Source organism: Neopsephotus bourkii, unplaced genomic scaffold (assembly GCF_033783945.1).
Source record: "Neopsephotus bourkii isolate Nb327-2 ecotype Australia unplaced genomic scaffold, CSIRO-AGI_Nbou_v1 NB_168, whole genome shotgun sequence".
Lineage (NCBI taxonomy): Eukaryota > Metazoa > Chordata > Aves > Psittaciformes > Psittacidae > Neopsephotus > Neopsephotus bourkii.
Window position 1 is genome coordinate 16,271,383 of NW_026900684.1, and position 20,452 is coordinate 16,291,834.

At 38.1% G+C, this 20,452-nt stretch overlaps 1 protein-coding gene across 1 annotated transcript; it reads left to right on the forward strand.

Moving 5' to 3' along the window:
- Nucleotides 1-582: 582 nt before the first annotated feature.
- MAP9 (microtubule associated protein 9) lies at nt 583-19,954 on the forward strand. The gene is made up of 13 exons (XM_061373626.1): nt 583-669; nt 1,654-1,750; nt 3,449-3,877; nt 5,995-6,212; nt 7,551-7,662; nt 9,661-9,911; nt 10,609-10,667; nt 11,194-11,359; nt 12,505-12,594; nt 13,299-13,460; nt 13,904-14,049; nt 15,341-15,473; nt 19,744-19,954. Exons 1-13 carry the CDS (start codon nt 619-621, stop codon nt 19,807-19,809), a joined length of 1,980 nt encoding a protein of 659 aa, XP_061229610.1. The 5' UTR covers nt 583-618; the 3' UTR covers nt 19,810-19,954.
- The last annotated feature ends 498 nt before the right edge of the window (nt 19,955-20,452 follow it).

Below are 20,452 nucleotides of genomic sequence, written 5' to 3' on the forward strand. Positions count from 1 at the left end.
GGGGGAAATATAAACTGGAGTATTAGGAGGTACAAGCACCAGGTGAATTACATCCACGTCATTGTCACTCCTTAATCTCTATAATTTAAAATTTTAATCTAAGATTTAAATCCAAAGAAGGACATTTTGGACAGTTACCCAATTGGAAGAGTGTCTTCTGCCACAACGATATGCCTGTGGTGGCACATAGGTATGTCTGTACCTTGTGGGAGCAGGTATGTGGCCTGTATGTAGGGTATGGGCTGGTCCACCCAAAGCACGGGTGAGGTCTGACTCGGGCCCAGGTAACAAAGTTGCCCAGTGGTGGCAGAAGGCCTCAGTTCTGATGCACAGACATGTCTGTCCTCCACTGTCCTTAACGTCTGCGCCGGCGGTTACGGAGAACGGAGGCCCCGAAAGCCCGGGCCGCCTGCTCAGCGATCCAAACATCGCAGTCATAGGATCGCGGGCGCCACCCCACCTGCAGCCCCGGCTCGAGGGCGGAGCGCTCCGCCAGCCGGTCCCGGGCCGCCGCTGGCCCCCGCGTTGTCCGGTCACTCGGCGCCGTTGCTAGGCGACAGGCAGTGCCGCCGGGGGCAGTGCCTGTAGTAGGGCCGGCCGGCCGGCGGAGGCGCCGCCATGTCGAAGGCAGGAAGAGGTCGGCGGTCGGCGGGCCGCAGCGCGATGCAGGTGAGAGGGGTGGGAGATGGCAGGCCACTGGCGGGGAGCGCGGCCTGTGGGGCCGGGAAGCGGCGGCGGTGGCGTTTGGCTGCTAGCGGCTTTCCGCGACTGCGAATACAGGAATTCGCTGTTAAAGACAACACACAGAGAAAACCCGGTTTAGCAAATCAAAATGAAAACTGGGCAGCTGGTGTCCCTGTGTGCAGACACCAGAAGCTGCTCCCTATGCATGACCCGGGAACCAGTAGCTATAGGATGTGGACATCTTGATTTCCCTGTTCTTCATGGTCCTGCAAGCATGTCTGGCTAAGGAACCAGCAACGGCTGACAGCAGGTGCCTCAGGAACAGCGTAACAGGCATGTCAAAAAACCTGCCCTAAGGCCTTCAGTTGTGTGTGACTCAGCCTTGAATCAGCGCGGATTCCTTTCTTAGTGTATTTTTAAGCTGTAAGTAAGGCTAGTTGCATTTATAACCCATGTATATGTGCTGTGTCCACGATGTCCTGCAGCAGGGAGTCCAGAATACCAGCGGTTCTTACACTGTTTCGGACCTGCCACCTGCTTCAGGTTCTTGTACTGCAAAACTTAACAAAGAGGTCCCTGATCACCCTCCCTGTCACTGGTGGCTGTGCAGTCATTTTTGGTGTGCTGTTCTTGCCCAGCAAAACCAGTGAAAGGAGGAATAAGTGTCAAATGGTGATACATAATTATTGCCAAAAATGGAAAAGGGATCTGCAAGATATATATGTTTTTATGACAAAGAAATATAAATTTAATACATGGATTTTATACACACACACATATATATATATAAAACAAAGGAAAGTTTGGGGAATAATGATAGATTGAAAATAGTGTATTTTACTTACCCTTCACAATAACTTACAGTTAAATAGATTAATCTTATGTATGTGTGGGAGAGAGGAATTGATGCTGATGTTAAAGAAGTGAGTTTTCCCTTTTATGTAAGAGTTATTTGTGAAACCATTTCAGGATAAGCTACAAAAAGCAATTACTGCACATGCAGCAAGAGAGCAAGCAGCTGAATACTCAGATGACTTTGAGAGTGACAAAGGTAACATGCTAAATGGTAAGACAGAATATTCTTCCTTGTTCTTCCCTTTCTTAACTCATTACTAGATCACAGACAATCTTTGTGAGTCAGTAGATTTCATTGTACAAGATTTTGTGTTCTAACAGCTTCTAAATCATTTAGTCCTTCTCTTCCGAGTTAGGAGCAGAACTCCGAGTGGAATCAGTGGTGGTGCCAGCCCCCTAGACCAGAAGCTGTTTCCCACAGTTGCAGTGGCCAGTTTTACTTCCTAGCCATACTGCTTACACCTGGATGGGACAGTAGCACAAAGCACTGTGAATGAAAGTGTACATGGGCAGAGAGAAAGTTGTGTTGTCTTACTGTTTTCCCAGTCTGGACAATCAGCAAATGAGGACTGCAGGACACACTGCAGAGCATGCTAGTATGCTTGCCTGGAACTTGCCAGGAACAAGTTTGATCTGGCTGTTTTTCTTGGGACAGGATGCATTTGATATTTGATACTATTTATGTTTAGCCTAAGGAGATTGGTCAAATGGCTCTTCCTCCTCATATGATGGAGCATATTAAGGGAAATATGAGTCTTAAATACCATGAAGTATTTTTCATAGAATCATAGAATAGTTTGGATTGAAAGGGACCTCAAAGATTATGTAGTTCCAAACCCACTACCACGGGCAGAGACACCTTCCACTAGGCCAGCTTGCTCAGAGCCCCATCCAACCTGGCCTTGAGCCCTTCCAGGGATGGGACTTCGACAACTTCTCTGGACAACGTGTTCCAGTGCCTCATCACCCACATAGTAAAGAATTTCTTCCTAATATCTAATCTAAATCTGCCCTCTTTTATTCTAAACTCATTTCTCTTAGTCCTATCACTATATGCCCTTGTAAAAATTCCCTCTTCAGATTTCTTGTAGGCCCCCTTTAGGTATTAGAAGGCTGCTGTAAGGCCTCCCTGGAACCTTCTCTTCCCCAGGCTGAACAAGCCAAACTGTCTCAGCCTGTCCTTTTTTAAAGGACTTCCTCTGTGTCTCATTTTTCATTCACATCTGAAACATCTTTTAAAAGTCTGTGGGATGCTTTGATTTGCTGTTGCTAACAAGATTTAGAATAAAGCTCCTCCTGCATTAACGATGTTACACTATCATGACACTTTTTGTTGTCTTCCTCAAGCATTTGAACTCTGGAATTAAGTCACTTAAAAATAGCAGGCTACACAAAGATAAAAATATTTTTGTTAAACACACGAACCTTAGCATTGGAGCAGATACCTCCTTTGAGTATCTTCTAGTAGAATTCAGATGGGACAGAAGTGAAGAGAATAGAATTCTTTGTATTAGAAAGAATTGCTATTCTTTCAATAGAAGTGGATTGAATGGAGGTTGGATTCTGGTAACCAAACATGCCTAGTTTTGTGGTTGCTGACTTGCTTCCACTTATGGCATTGGAGACCTAGTTTTTTAGAAAGGATTTGAACTGCATAACAGATAAGAATTAAGCAGTGAATATTTGAAGTATTTTATTTGGATTGGGTCCATGGAAATAGATGACAGGAAGTAGAATAAGTATCTAGCTTGGTGGCTTTGCAGAGATCAGAGGTACAGAAAGAAAAATGCTCAGAGACTTAAGTCAGGAGAATATTATATGAAAAATATTTTTCAGTTATAGAAGATACAGTTTGTGTCCCATTTTTTACACTTGTCTCAAGTGGAAGTTGATAATGTGTTATTTTCAGGTGTTGGGGAAGAACTTAATGGAAGTTATTCAAGTGATGAAAGCACTAAGAAATCAGTTGCTGTTGAGAGTCCTCTCTCAGATGATGATGCTTCACAAAAAGCAGCAGATTTGGAAAATGAAGCTGTTGTTGACTTGTCTTTATCCTTTCATGGAAAGAAGCTTCAGCAAATAACACTTTTAGAAAGTGAAAACATACAGGATGACAGAAAAGATGGTGAAGAAGAATGTTTGAAAAGTCAAAATGGGGGTGATGACGGAAAAAATAATGAAGAGTATTCAGCTGCTGAAGAAGTACGGCGTGATAATAATGGAAGTGACCACTGCAATGACTTGCCTATTCATAAACTACAAAAGAAAAGAAATCAGGAGAGAAAAATACCAATACCAAAGCCACGGGTGCACAAACCAAGAAATGCCTCAGCACCAGGTGAATAGAAACATTTGAACGTTGTTGCTCTTATTTGCTTAGCCATATTACAGTATTTTAAAGTGTTATAACTTGGCTTATTTTCTGTATTAAGTATCAGCTGCTTTGGCTTGCAGGAAATTTATTCAATATTCTTCTAAAAATACATGTTTTGCTATCCTCCAGCTGCCAGAGGCTAAACTGAACCAACGTGGGCTAAATAGCAGGAGGTTTTTATTTCCCTTTTCCTTTCAGGAGATGAACAACAGTTGTTTTGAGTGCTACTTGGGTCCAGCTCTTCATCAGTGTATGTCCATGGAAGGTGTGGGAGGGCTACAGAGTTGCCTTCTCTGTGTGTGCATAGCACAGATTCACACAGTATCCACAGCGTATATGTACCCTTTAATGGAAAGGTCCTTAAACAGGCATCCCTATTCTAGGGCCAGTGAAGTTGGACTTCAGTGTTCACGAATACAATGTTGAAATTCTGTTGCTGAGACATCAGAGTGCTGTAATATAACAGAATCCAGAAAATAAGCTGCAACCAAAACATTTATGAATGATAGAGTTCTCATCGTCACAAAATTAAAACTTCAAATGATCTTTTATTTTGAAGTTACTGAACCACTTTTGATATGCAGTCAAATATATAAAAAACCTGAACTTTAGTGTTTAATTAAGAACAGCTAATTAATTTTTAATATGAAAACAAAAACTTTCTGATAACTGACTTTATATACTTTTACAAATTTCAAATATCAAAGGACTTCATGTTTTTTATCTACTTCCTGACATGAGAAGAATTTATTCTGTTTGATGTTGAGAAAAATTTATGACTGTCATTACCTGTGATGGAAGATTACAACTTTGAAATTGATAGAGCATGATTAGTGATGTCAGCTCCTTTTTTTCATTCCACATGATGGCACCAAAGAGCTGGATATGTGACTGCAGCTGGGCAGATGACTCTTTCCTTATAGGTATGCTTGTGTAGTTTTAGACTGGCAGAAGACGTAATCCTTTTCTTCATGTGAATCTTAAGTAGTAGTACAGTGGTACTAGCATATTATCATCAGTAGTCAACCACTGCAAATTTGCTTGTATTAGATAAATTTGTCTCAGTCCAACAGAGGAGGTGATTATCCATATATTAATCAGCTTTTTCTACTGCTTTGATTTTTCTTGTGATTTACTGTATGGAAGAACTGGTGCACTTGCAGGAATATTGTGACTTCTTAGCTCTCTTAACTTTACACTAATTACATTGACATTGCTCAGATGAGTGTGCTGGATGGGTCTGGTGATTCTCTCATTTCCCATGATAGAATTTCATGAACTAGGACTTCGTAAGAAATGCTTATGTGGCAATGCGTGGAACTAGATAAGTGTTTCTGTGTGGATCAGTATGCATAAAGAAAAAGGCAGGTAGAAAGGTTATATGGCCTGATTTTGCTGATAGCAGGGAAGGGGGAAGAAAATGTGAAAAAGGTAGGATTACTAAGCAGGAGGAAGGTGAGAAGCCAGAGGATAGAAATCTGTGAGAAATGTTTGCATGGTGGTTCTGCTGCACAGTGACTGACAGCCTTAGGCAGGGATCAGAGATGTCATTGAAGAAGCTATAAATAAAAGGGAAGCCCTTCTCTTCAACTGCATTTCTTAATGATGTCTCCTCCTACCTAGGTTGTTCTGTTCTGCACCATGCAGAACAAATGAAGCAGTACTTTCGCTAGTAGATAACTGGAGAAGCAGAATTGCAGAAAGGTTTTCTTACAACAGGGCTATATTAAATATGCTCTCTTCTAGATTTATGAAAACTCTTGTCTCTCTCTCTCTAATTGCAGATAAGACCTTAAGTGTAGTTTCAATATGTACAGAGATAATGATAAATGGAAAAAGTTCATAGATTGTCTATGTAGAGATTATATTAGTAGCTGTAAAACTTTCATTAAACTTTGTGAAAAAGTGGCTGTAACTCTTTATATAGATGTTTGTATATGGCCTCACTGTGTTAAGAAAGCTGTACTATTATTTAAATAGCTCATTTAACTGAAAATCGTTGAATCTGTCTTGACATAATAGTGTTCCAGACTAAAATGTCTTTAACTAGACATAACTGAAACTGTAACGTTTATTTTCAGCTGAGAATGTCAGCATTCCTTCATTAGATACCTGTTCTAGACCATCACCTCAACGAAGAAGTGTGTTGAGAAAAAGTAGTCCTGTGGAAAGTAGGTCAGAAAGAAAAATAACTTCTAGAAAAGAGTTGTCTTCGTTTTCGGCATCATCATCCCTAACTGCTAAGAGTGCTCAAGCCACATCCAAGAAAAAACTGCTTGCTAAAAGCCCTGGTGCTGAAGTAAGAGAGTATATGTGTTGATTTTTTGCCATCTGCATTGAAAACTTGAGAAACTAACTTTCATTTAGCTGACAAAACTTTCAGGGAGAAAAATAGGACAAAAAAAAAAAAGGAGTGGGAAAAAAATGTCTTTGCCAGTAGCATTCTTTTGAGGGCCAGATAAGAGAATATCATTGTATCACAGTATCACAGTATGTTAGAGATTGGAAGGGACCTCAAAAGATCATCTAGTCCAATCCCCCTGCCGGAGCAGGAACACCTAGATAAGGTTACACAGGAACGTGTCCAGGCGGGTTTTGAATGTCTCCAGAGAAGGAGACTCCACAACCCCCCTGGGCAGCCTGTTCCAGTGTTCTGTCACCCTCACTGAGAAGAAGTTTCTTCTCAAGTTTAAGTGGAACCTCTTGTGTTCCAGTTTGTACCCATTTCCCCTTGTCCTATCATTGTTTGCCACTGAGAAGAGCCTGGCTCCATCCTCATGACACTCCCCCTTTATATATTTATATACACTAATAAGGTCACCCCTCAATCTCCTCTTCTCCAAACTATAGAGACCCAGCTCCCTCAGTCTTTCCTCATAAGGGAGATGCTCCACTCCCTTAATCATCTTAGTTGCCCTGCGCTGGACTCTCTCCAGCAGGTCCCTGTCCTTCTTAAACTGAGGGGCCCAGAACTGGACACAATATTCCAGATGAGGTCTCACCAGGGCCGAGTAGAGGGGAAGGAGGACCTCTCTCGACCTACTAACCACCTCCCTTCTAATACACCCCAGGATGCCATTGGCCTTCTTGGCCACAAGGACACAGTGTTGGCTCATGGTCACCCTGTCGTCCACCAGGACCCCCAGGTCCCTCTCCCCTACACTGCTCTCTAACAGGTCGTTCCCCAATCTATACTGGAACCTGGGGTTGTTCCTGCCCAGATGCAGGACTCTACACTTTCCCTTGTTATATTTCATCAAGTTATTCCCCGCCCAACTCTCCAGCCTGTCCAGGTCTCGCTGGATGGCAGCACAGCCTTCTGGCGTGTCGGCCACCCCTCCCAGCTTAGTGTCATCAGCAAACTTGCTGATAGTACACTCAATTCCCTCATCTAAATCATTGATGAATATATTAAATAATACTGGTCCCAGTACCGACCCTTGAGGCAGTCCACTAGATACAGACCTTTGCAGCCATATGTGCTGATTGTGCATTTATTTCTACAAATATAAAATAAGATTTGTACTTCTCCTAGAGAGTTTTGACACAATTCTGTCAAAGTATTATAAAGTCAAGTTAAATTATACTGATATGCTATGATTTGCTCACTTATATATCTCTCACTTTCTGATCTCAGGGTCCATGCCTAGAAAGTATTTTACCATCATATTCCATTAATTTTACTTCCCCAAATGAAAGACTCAGAGACTCCGATTTACTGATGTGTGGAGAAGCACCATCTGTAAAAGGTAGAGCCTAGATATGTACAACCAGATATTTGTTACCATTTATACCTTAGTAATATCTAATGGTACAATACAAGTAATCTTAAAATCAGCAGCATTCTTAATTTACGTTCTACTCCCTTGCAGTATCTTTCTCATGCCCTTGTGTGTCTTATTCTGTTCTGATTTTGAGAATGGCCTAGCCTCATTGCAGATATGTTCAAATACAGTATCATGCCAGGTACAGAGAGATTTGGTCTTAGAGGCATCCCAGGAATGGAAGGAAGAGATTAAAGTTGTAGAATTTAAATTTAGTACTTTGACTTATGTCAGGGGTATGCACCATTGTCTATAAGCATCTTTGAGGCTTAAGTCATTTAATTTCCTGTTCAGCAGTCAACATGACTAGGGTAGACCTTTCATTTCTTTCACTTTTCCCACAAAGTTTAATATAAACTGAGTTGTGGGACTTTTTGCCCCCCCCCCCCTTTTTTTAATATTTGTGAATCCCTAACAGTTCTTAGGGGATGTGCAGACCCTTTAAGAAGTACCAGGTCTGTAGGCTTCTCAACAGTATCCATTGAATTCACTTTTCTTAGTCCTCTTTTTTTCCAGACTGGTTACAAAAAATCTGTGGTCCCAGGTTGAAAACCACTGGAATGCGCTTTTAGAAACCTTTTTACAGATGAGTGTACTGGAATGGGTGGATTCTCCACATGCAGGGACAGCATAAGAGAAAGAGAATAATAAAGGTGGTGGTGTCAGGACAAAGGAGGACATAGAAACAATAATGATACAGAGACTTTAACAAAGGTAGCAGAAAAGGGATTGGAAAAAATTGTTTAAGTATGATGCTGAAGTGCGCAGGTGTAAGAATTCCCAGAAGACTGATCAAACATGTATAGCTTGAACTGTCAAGAAAGTAACTACAATAATAATACGTGCAAGTTTCATGTGGCATTTCTCAGCTAACTAAGGGAAGGTTGGTATTTTGTATCTGTTTTGCAAACAAAACCAAACTGACTTGTGTGTGAAGTTTATCCTATATAGTGCTCATAGTAAATCTGCTGTCACCAGTGCCCTGTGTGCTACATGTTGCAGCTTAGTTAGAGTTGTACAGTTTCTGATGCCAGCAGTTTACATAGTTTTACTATCTAGTAAGTAAAGTTTACATATCAACACATAATAGAACATGATCCATATAAATTCAGAATCCTCCTTGTCACCTAGAACTTACCCTCATCATTGTAAATCCAGGTTAATTTTTTTAGATTGTCAGCACTGATACTCCTTTCTTCAGATAACTTGGAGTTAATCTCTTAATCCACAATTTATATTTCTTTTGAAAATTCCATCTAAAGATTGTAGAAGACTGTAATTTGGAGTTTACCATGGCCTTTTCTGGTTTGTGTCTGAATTGTCTTGCAAATTTAGATCTTTGCATTGATACAGATCTGATAAAAAAGGGGGTTTGAAGTATTATTAATAAAGTGTTTCATAAATGACAAGTTCACCACTTAGGCATACATTTAATTTGAGGTGATGTTTTGTTTAAATCCCCACCACAGGATCTTTCAATTGTTTCCCTGTGTGTCCCATACCCCTGAAAAACACCACACAAAGCGATTTTGTGACCCAAATTGTTGTGGAAAATTCATTAGTAGTTTGCTAGATGTCAGAAGAACTCTTGCTGTGGTTGCAATGGCTCTTGCTTTTGTTTTTTCCACTAGAAGCGTGTTTGGGTAGTAAGGCAGATGGGAAGTTTTGCCTTTGACGTGCTCCCACATTCCAGAATGTTTGTTAAAACTTCAGTTGCTACTCCAGTCTTACATGTAAATACAATACAAATGAATACTCTTCTTAACAGTCCATATAGTTCTTAGAAAGAAGTATACAGAAAAAAAAATATAGCAAATTTTGTAATATGTTTCAGAAAGAGATGGTTTTAGTACAGAAATAACAATACTTGAAAACAATGAAATTCTTGTTAATGTGTCTTTTCAATATTTTTTTTCCTGTTAGGTCAAGATCAGATCAACACCACTGACTTGAAACTGGAGAACAATAATAGAAAATCCTCTGCTGTGACAGAAGCAATGATGAACACAGTAGATGAGGAAACAAAGAAATCAGAGAAGTCAGCAGAAGATAGTTCAAATGAAAAGGTGAAAACAGTGGAAGGGCAAGTAGTAACTGATACAATACAGGAAGTATTGGTAAATGATCCATCTGAGCATGGGGAGGCAAAGAACACTTCAGAGGACTGTATCAAGGTATTATTCATATGAATTTTTACCATTGTTTAGAACAGTGTTCTAGAAGCACAGTGAAAAGTTTTGTAAAGTTACTGTTGGTACCTTAAACATACAGACCTCTGTAAAGCTGATAATTTATCTCTGGCTTCTAGAACCGAGGCTCTGAGAAATTCTGTGTAGTTTTAAGGAAGATGTAGGAAATACCTTTTATACAAATAATTTAAGTCAAATAAATGTGTTTGACAATCTTAAGAAATGATCTTATCCAAATGAAAACATCAAAGCGCTGTTGTCAGGTTAGAAGAATTGGAATGGGCAGTGTATGTTGGCAGAGAATGGAATCCATGGCGTGACTTGAATAATGGATAAGATGCAAAGCACTTTATGCTTTATCATAGGAAAGAAAATATGTAGATATACTTAACTGTTAAAGTTAAATATTAAAAATAGTTAAAAGAGTTGCTATAATAACAGGGAAACTTCTTGTTTTTGTTTTTCTTTCTTACCCTGTACTGTACCCTTCCTATATTAAAGTGGTTTTCTTGCGTATTTTTCTAACATCATATGATCACAGAATGTCTTGAGTTGGAAGGGACGCATAGGGATCATTGAGTCTAATTCCCTCACAACATTGTTAGATTGTAGAAATCTGTTGAATCCTGGTCTGGTTCTGTTACATAACTCTATAATTTTACTTTTCCTCTGTGTTTCTTAGAAACTAAATGAGACAAAAGAGAGTATTCTACAAGTCAGGAAAGCGTCTTTATCTGACAGGTAAGAGAAAGATGCTATGTATCAGACTCTGCAGAGTGTGAGATGCATGTAACTGCCCTGACAATGCTGCTTCATTCTTCTTTTCTGTCAGCATTGTCTTCACTGCTGACAATTAAACAGGAAAAAAGTTTAGTGGATGTGGCATGCTACTCTAACCCTTGGTCAGGGTTGTACCAGATCAGATTCCAAGTCTTTTGCCAGTGTCTGTAATGAGCGTGGTCTACTAGCTCCACCAATGCATCTAGTTCATGATGCCTTTACAGTTTTTAAGCTGGTTTTTAGATAAATGGGCAAGGGATTTTTAAACTTTCTTTGGCTGGGTATGTTGAGTAGTGGCTTGTTTTGACAATAATAAAGCCCTCAGGAGAAAATGGGCTTCTTCCTCTTTCCCCTATGCCCAGCCAAGTACATGTAAAGACAATCACAGTAACTTTCAATATACACTGAGATAAAAGGAAGACACCTTGGTATCAGCTACAGTAAATGGAAAAGTTGTTAATATGTTTGTGTCTTGGTATTTTTATAGGTCTCTGTGTTCTGCACACTTAAAGAAAAAAGTGAAATCTGTTCCATCAGCTGCACCTGTTTCATCTCAGTATATGGGAACATTAAAGGTGTTGGAGGATAAACACGTGCAGAAGAACAGCACAGAATTCAACAAAGCAGATAGTTTACGAGCAGCAGTTTTCCAGGTAGGTCATAAAACCAAACAAATAAGAAATGAACAAAACAACCAACAAACAAAACTGTGCATATAAAGGCCCTGTTACAGCAGTCGACATCTCCTATTTCCTGGAGATCAGTATTTCTCCGTATATTCTTTACATATGCATATGGATATAATAATCCTTTTATTCTATTGGCTATGCCTTGTTGTCAAATGTGGACTAAAAAGCTAGATATGAGGGACATACCATGTTTCACAACTTATTCTGTCAGACTATTTCTAGACATATATGTTATTTTTCTTTATTTCTGCTTCTTCCTAAACATAGGTAAGTGTGTAGCTTCAAGTTTCTTTTCCTGCTATGTTCTATTAAGTTGGCATTCAGGAAAAGTGTTTAGTCTAGTATTCTCACCAGAAGGATTAATCTATGTGGATTCTCTGTAGAATTTCATAAAGATTAGTTTGTGGGTTCCAACAGATTTTTGCTACTAATCTGTGTGAGAAAAGCTTTTATTTACAGGTGCTGTTCATATTTGTATGTTTAGAGTACTGGTTATTATTCTAGAACAAAATTTCAAACCTCAAATCCGTACTTACATTGTCTCCATTATTTTTAAAGGTAAAATAGGCTTCATTTAGGACACTTGCATCTCTAAGCAGCCTACCAAATATTTAGTTAAACCTTGAAAATTTAAGCCTGATGGCTCATAACACCTTATGGATGCTTGAAGTGTCTCTTTTCACAGTTGGATTTTATTCTCTTAATTATAGGTAGACAATTATAGCGACAATAAATGTAAACAATGTTCAATATACCAAGTGATTAGAATCCTTATTCCATTCTTCCTTTTTTTTGTAATGCTTACATTTTTTTTAGGTTTTTTTAGAAGATTTTTTTAAGGGTTCTTTCTTAAAGATCCTTAAGCTTTTTTGTATTTTATAGCTATAATTTTAGAACCTTAGACTTTTTTGATCACAATGTTTACGTGATAACAGCTTGGTCTTTCAAATAGAGTAGTTATTTAAGTAGCACATGGAATAATTTGGAGTAATTTTTGTGGTCATTATATCGGTGCTACTCTAATAATATTTAATTGTTTTAACAGAACTTTTTTAGTTACAGCTTAAAAAGATTTCAAAAGTATAAAATTCTTCTAATGATTCTCACAGAATTGGTTGGAAACGAAAAAGCACTTCCTACGGGAATCAAAGAGGATTGAAAAGGAGAAAGCTGAAAATCTAAGGAACAATATTGAAAAGGTTTGTTTACATTCTTGTTTAAGAAGTTGACAAAGTATAGTTCTTTGAAGTATGGTTACCTGTGCTTTATGCCTAATTACATCAGTGCTATTCTAAGGCATCCTGTTTTTTCTAAATAGCATAAGGTGAGTTGAAACACTAAATGGTGTGTCCTACTTCTATGGTTGCTGTAAAGTGTGTGTGACTGATGCCTCCCTACAGATTTTCATAAGGTATGTTAAAAGTGTGCTTTGTAGAGTAATTTTCAGGTTTGTTTACCTTGGGAGGTGCAACCCTTGAGGTGTTAAGTTTTAATTTGTCATTAAATTTGTCCTATGTTAGAAAATGTGTGTGCTCCCTATCTCAAGAGATTATTATCTATGGAAGACTCTATTTTGATTAGTACCATACAAAATTCTTCCATTTGGCTTTTAAGTATTTATGATGTTTTACTTCTAAGCATTTAACATGTATTTCATATTCTTCTACACATATTTTGCGGGAGTAGTTTGTCTCGATTAAGTTAAATTACAAATGAGCATAGAAATAAACCACTCTATGTAGTTAACATTTAATAGTATTACTTGGAATGTTGTCTGCAAATCATTTTCAATTTCTGTATCACTCTGTCTCATCCTACATTTGAGAATGAGTTTAAAGCATACTATTTCAATTATAGTTTTATATTTGCCTGTATTTAAATGTACACTTAATTTTCATTCTAGAAAGAAGCGGTTAAAAGAGAGGAAGCAATTGCATCTTTTGAAGCATGGAAAAGGAAGAAAGGGAGAGAAGCAAAGGAGTTAAGGGGAAAAAAGAAGCTTGAGGCACTTAAGAAAAATGAAGCGGCAGAACAGAAGAAGGATAAAAGTGAAGCAGCACAGAAGGTGATGTGAAATATGTACATGAATGAGTATCGGATATGGTTCAGGAGATTGTTGAGAATAATTTTGACTAATCCAGCAAGAGATAGAAACGAACTAGATTGTAAAATCCAAACATAGTAGTATTTTAAGAAAGCTCATATTAGATTCTGTTCTGTTGGAAGTATGTAAAGTTAACATTTGCACCCAAAGAGACATTTTTCCATATTTCTGTTTGACTAATTGAACATAAAATAAACTCCATATGAATACACTGGCAATGAACTGGGAAAAAATAATTTATTCTTTTAGATACAGTGATACCCATTTCTGAGCAATGCTACAAACAAATATTCCAAAATTGGAATATGCAGAAATTAGGAAAAAAAAAAATACAGAAAAAGCAAGTGATGTACTGACAAAAAGGTGAGGGATAAGATTTCTAATGAATCTGTAGTTTTCTTCAGGCATTTGAAAAATGGAAAGAAAAAAAGATGGAATATTTGAGAGAGCAAAGCAGAAAGGAAAAACTGTCTGAATCAAGAAAGAAGAAGAAAGAAGAGGAACTGGTTGCAGAGAAGAAGAGAGACAGCATGTCAGCAATTGAAAAATGGTACTACTCCACTGGGGTTTGGAATATCATGCTTTACACATCTTTGTTTATAAATGCAACAAGTCTTCTGTGAGTGCTTGATGTGCTTTTAATTGAGAGAGAATGACATGCTTGGGATCACAATCTTCAGTCCCAATGGAGAACAAGTGTAACAATGAGAACAAGCTTCTTTCAGTTTAGTAACTTAAGTGCTTTCCTCCCCAGAAGGCTACTGGCTAAGCAGAGGTACTGCAACTAGGAAGTAATATTCATTGAATGGTTGATGAGAAACTCAGCATGAGCTGACAGTTCGTGCTCAAGGCCCAGACGGTCAACACTGTCCTGGTCTGTGTCAGGTGATTCTGCCCCTCTGCTCTTGTGAGACCGCAGCTGTGGAGTACTGTGTCCAGCTCTGGGGCCCCCCAAAAAAGAGGGAAGTGGACCTGCTCGGGGAAGTCCAGAGGAGGCCACAAAGATGATCAGAGGGCTGGAATACCTTTCTTACGAAGACAGGCTGAGAGAGTTGGTCTTGTTCAGCCTAGAGTAGAGAAGGCTCTGGGGAGACCTTAGAGCAGCCTTCTAATACCTAAAGGGTGCCTACAGGAAAGCTGAAGAGAGACTTTTTAGAAGGACATGGAGTGATATGACAAGGGAGAATGGTTTTAAACTGAAAGAGGGTAGATTTAGATTAGATACTAGGAAAAAAATCTTTACTGTGAGGGGGGCGAGACACTGGAACAGGTTTCTCAGAGAAGTTGTGGGGATGTCCCATCCCTAGCAGAGTTCAAGGCCAGGCCAGGTGGGTGGAACTGCATGATCTTTGAGGTCCCTTCTAACCCAAACCATTCTATGATTCTGTGATTCTATAATTTGTCATCTGATTAGCCTCATGCTTCATTACCAGGCCATAGGAAGGAAGGTAAATCTTTATGTAAGAGTTCTGTGGAATATAAAGTGTGAATGTAGATGTATTAAGAAGCAAATGCGATGTGTTTGCTGGAGCAATTCTTTGTTAGTTTTACAAGACAAAGAGTTTTCATAGAGTATGTGCAACTTACTGTTGTTCACAGATGTTTTAAGTCTGTTTTTATATGATACCAAATAAAAGTGATGCTGATGGCACGCTAGAATAGTAGGTTCATGTATACCTTGGTAATATATAAAGATGTACTTTGAAGATTGTAAATATATGTTCTTGATCTTTTATCAAATGTGCAAAATATCTCTTTTGACTTAATTTAGGTCATCAGTCACAGATGCAGCATTTATTCTGTTACATAATGATCTCCTGTTATTTTCTGTCATTATACAGGAATGAAAAAAAGGAAGAATATATAAAACAGAAGAAAGCAGAAAAAATCCGAGAGAGAAAAAAGCAGGAAATTGAACAGGCGAAAAAGGAAGAGAAAACCAAAAAAGCTATGGAGGAATATGAAAAATGGCTGGTATGTTTTCCTTTTCACTTTGTCAAAACTAGAAAGATTAATGAATGAGTATGAACACTGAAGTATTGCTATACTGTTTTTTCGTGCTGTTATGAGAGAGGCCAGATGATGGCAGCATTACATAGCTAGTTCCCCAAATTTCTGAAGCAAATTGGTAAAATATGGTGGGCTTGATATTTGGCATGCAAGAAAACATATTCTGCCTACCTACATGTCATAGCGTTTTGCATTTTACAATTAGTCTGAATTTTTTGACATTCCATGTCAGGAGCGGTTGCTCTGAAGGGCCAGCCATCCCTGAAAAGCCAAGCAGCATCACCAGCAGCAACAGTGTGCATATATATTCAAAGAAGCATTTAAAGTGGAGACTTGTATACCTTAAAACTGATGAAGGCACTTGTAATGAGCATATCCATTTACTAGACAGGGTTGAATTCTGGTGCTCCCAACTATATTTTTCCTGCAGCAGTGTACTTGGGTCACAGTTCTTAAGCAGAAAACTAACCTAGTACTCGAGTCCTAACAATAATGCAATTTTGGCTTTTTTTTCCCCCTTGCTACAGAAAGACAAACTACAAGAGATCATACATTGTTTTCTTAAAGATGTGTGACTTGCTAGTTAAAGGAAAACTTGGGGGTTTCATACTCAGCCTGTGACACATTTATCATAGGGACTTTCAAGGTTTTCTTAGAATGAGAATGCTTCTTCTGTTGTCTCTCTGTTGTGACTTTTGATATGCATCATGTCCATATGGTCTCTGTTGCAATTTATAAGAATGGGATCATGCAACTCAGCTGGTTTAAGGTCCTTAACATTCAGTTACATAAAACAGCAAGAACCTGCATGTTTTCCCTTCTATTTTCAAACTTTTTTAGTCTTAGGTTTAAGTCTTTTAAGATCTTCTTTGACCTGTTTCCCTGTCACAATATCTCCAGTTTCTGTAATCAAACTATCCTGAATTAGTGTAGTTGTACCAAAGCATGAAGTTACCTCTCACTGTACATTTGACTTCTTTGCAGTCTTGGACTCTGTATGAAGGTAAAAGAATTATCTTTTCTGGGGGGAATGTAATGTGCTGCCTAGCACATGCTCCCCTGTCCAAATAGTGTATAAATTCATGAGGTCATCACTTCCATGAGATGATTAATAGAAGTTTTACTAGTTGGAGGAATGACTAGAGGATGTACGGGTTCCTACATACGACACAGAGTTCGAAAAATAAGCAGGTGTTGGAGGATATGATAGGTACTGAATTGGTTGGCAGAGGAACCTCTAAAATTGTCTCATTTTCAGTGTCTATGTGCAGGTGTTGACTGATGTGTGTCATTCCTGGTCTTCTCATTTTTACTTTCAGAAACTCTGCTGGCTTTTGCAGCTAAAACACTTTTATTAGAGAAAGCATATCAGACAATAGGTCAGTATCGTGTTTGGCCAGAATATTATCTCACTTTGCATAGTAATAGAGAAAATACACACCTTCAGTGAACTACAGGAGAGAAATGCCCATGAAGTCCCAATGTATTACCAAGGGAACTAGGATGATATCTGCCTACAGGTAGATAAACAAGCATCAAATCTGAGAGGGCAGAATTGTGGAATCCTTTTAAGTGCATTACATCAAATAAGAGGATTTTGTCTGAAGGGAAATAGAATAGGAGTAATATAGTGGGAAGTATTCTACTATATTTTCATTAACAAGAATACATGTGTAAATTCATCCTCAGCTTTCCTGAACCAGGTGTTGACTATAATGCATGGGTAAAACTGACATAAAAATTTCCTTGTAGTTTTTCTAAAATATAAGCAACATTCTGCTTTTATGTTAATGGAAAATTTGTTACTTACACTTTTAGAAGTAATTTTGTGAATGTTTGATAACATAAGTGCATAGAGAAAATTACTTTTTAAGCATGAAAATAAATGCCCTGAAAAAGGCTATTAACACTTGCTAAATACTAACATAAAAAGGATAATCTTGAGCTGAGATACTTTAGTACTGTGGAGGAAATTTAAGCTTCTGATTTGTTTCTTTCATAGTATTTGCCTCTCACTGCTCACCAAGTAGTCTTCAAGCTAATTTAGATATTTTGCTTGATAAATGGTCGTTTTTTACTTAATGTGTAATACCAGTGTCCACTCCTGTTCTGAGGAGTAGAACGTGGAGAGGAACACATAGGAGGTTTATAATGACAGATCAGTTTAGTTTCCATTATTCCTGAGACAGTAATCTTGATACCTCTTTTATGTAGAGAAGAGTGAGTATCCTAGATGTAATATGTTCTCCATTCCATGTGGTAAACGTTAACCTCGTATGAGTTGATGAAAAGTAAGGTTGATTTCAAATAATTCTTGAAGACCAACGTAGTAAGTTTAAATGCCCTAGAAGTTTGAAATTTTACCTTGAGGTTGAGCATGCTCAGCACCTATTTTTGGCATTCTAAAGCTGCTTAAAAACATCATGAAATGATGTACTAGGTGAATCTTATGGATTTGTTGCTTTTCTGGGTTAGAAACAGCTGACATGCATTATTCATTTCATATGATTTAATAAGATCTATCTGAAAATACTTTATATATTGGAATTTTAATCTCCTGGCATTGCAGTATGTTAGAAATAAGGCTGTTATTGTTACTCCTTTTAAACATTGTAAGGTTTCTGTGCTATCTAAAATTCAGTTATTACATGGTAGTTGTACTGCTAAAGAATGTGATCTTCCCAGAATTTTATAAGTGAAAAATGTGTTCATCTTACTAGGCTATTGAGTAGGAAACTTCCACAGAGAAATCAAGCTGTACAATAAAGTTGATGTAGTGTATGACAAGCTATAGTTACTGATTTAATCTTTTCTCATTTCTTCTCCTTTTAGTTCAAATAACATTTAGTATTTTAGGGAAAGATTTTATCAGTTGTGTCTTGTGAAAATATTAACTATAGTTAGGACTAGAACATAAAGTTTTGTTTGTGTTGAAGGCAGAGAATAATCCCAGAGCTCTGTTGAAAGCAGAGAATAAGGGAATAAGGGCTAGGATTATGAGTTATGTAAGACTGCCATTTGTCTTACTGCTATCTTGAAGGAGGAGGACTGACTTACGTTGCAGTACAGTTTCACACATGTGAAAATGTGAAACTTTTAGAATGCTTCAAAATACTGGCTGATAGGCTGCAAAAGAGGAAGGGACCAAGGTTGGATTTCGTACAATTAATGATCTTAAGCCTTTATATCCACATTACATCTTTACTACCAATAATGTGTATGCTGGTTCTTAGTCCTAGGAATGAATGCACTGTTAATGTGCCAGAAAGCCAGCTGCTTAAGGGCCTTTTATCCATATGTCAAATGGGGCACTGTGCTCTGGTCCATAATGTCAGCCTTGGTTCCACCAAGAGAGAAATTGCTTTAAGTCAGTTAAGTGGTCTGCTCAAGCATGCAGCACAAACCTGCAGGTGCAATACAAAAAAAACCTTTCACCCATGAAGAACTAACCAGTGCAGATGCACCCTTAGATGCTGTCCTCACAATTAAGAAATAGCAGTCATCTATATAAAATAAGCATTCTTCTATATAGAATAGAACAATATAAAAATTAAAAAATAATATAAATAATTGCTATTTATTTTTTGAATGACATGTCTTTTGAAAATCATTAGTCATTCAGGCACAAAAAGAATATTGTAAATGTCTTGCCAATCCTTCATCATGCTAATTGCCCATCACTGGAACAATAGAAAATATCATCACGACCTTGCAGTTTATAGGTTAGATAGATACTTGTTTATAATTAAATGTTTTAATTCCCAATTTGCTGTAGGACATAGGATGTGTGATTTAATAAGTACAGAATGTTACAAAGATGTGTCAATGTTCTCATTACATGAGAACAACATATTTAGAATTGTGATTTAGGTATCCTCTTAGCAAAAATAGGTGAGTAAGATGAGACTAATTATATACAAAAAACAGTACCTAATCCACTAGGCCTTCTGTTGGGCTTTTTGCTTAGAGAGTGCTCAAAATCAGCCCATCCTTGAGGCAGGAACCTTAATCGTAAATGACATTGAATGTGCAGCCTCTTGTGTTGCATGTGTGACTGAGTCCCTGGAAGGGGTGCACTAAGCTCCAAAAGGTGAATCTGTATTGCATGTTAACTTTTCTATTCACACAAGAAAGGTGTAACAATAATTGTAACTTTTCTCTTGGCTTTTTTTTGTAGGGACTTTGTTTGGGTTTGGTTTGTGGTTTTTTGACACTTTTTTTTTTTTGTTCTCAGGAAAAGGTAGCAATGAGAGAGCAGCTTGAGAAGAAGCAAAAGAAGTTGCAGGCTGTTCGTGGGTAGAAAGTGTCTTCTCCCTGGAATCCACCTGGCAAAGTCACATATTAAAAGAATTATTGAGTTGTCTATTGCCTTCTATGAGAAAAGGTGATCCACAATGTTCTGACAATGGTAGTCATTATTTCAATAAGAGCTGATTTTCACTGAATCTGTTATAGATGTTGCATCCTTTCTTTTTAGATTGTTACATTGTGAAATATAAATTAAAACTGCATCAAGCGGAAACAGGATTTCATGGGGACAAATCCAGTCAGCCATGTGTTGCTACAAAAGAATTAAACTGGAATGTATATAATGTAAAATGATCCAGGACTAAGACTGTAGCTATTAATACCATAGAATCACAGAATAGTAAGGGTTGGGTTGGAAAGGACCTTAAGATCACGTAGTTTCAAACCCCCTACCAATTCAGATCTTCCATAGATTTCCTGCTTCCTACAGGAAACAGCAGTTTCAGAGGCATGTTTTGCAGTTCATGCAAAATCTTACATAAGAACTGTAAGGGCAGAACAGTGGTACTCTCATGTGGCAATCTTAGACACTGGGTTTTTTTTCTTTGGAACTTAATTTAAAGGCTTCTGTGGTTGTTTATACGTGATCAAGTAAATCCTTCCCAAACACATTTTCATCATTACTAATGAGCTAG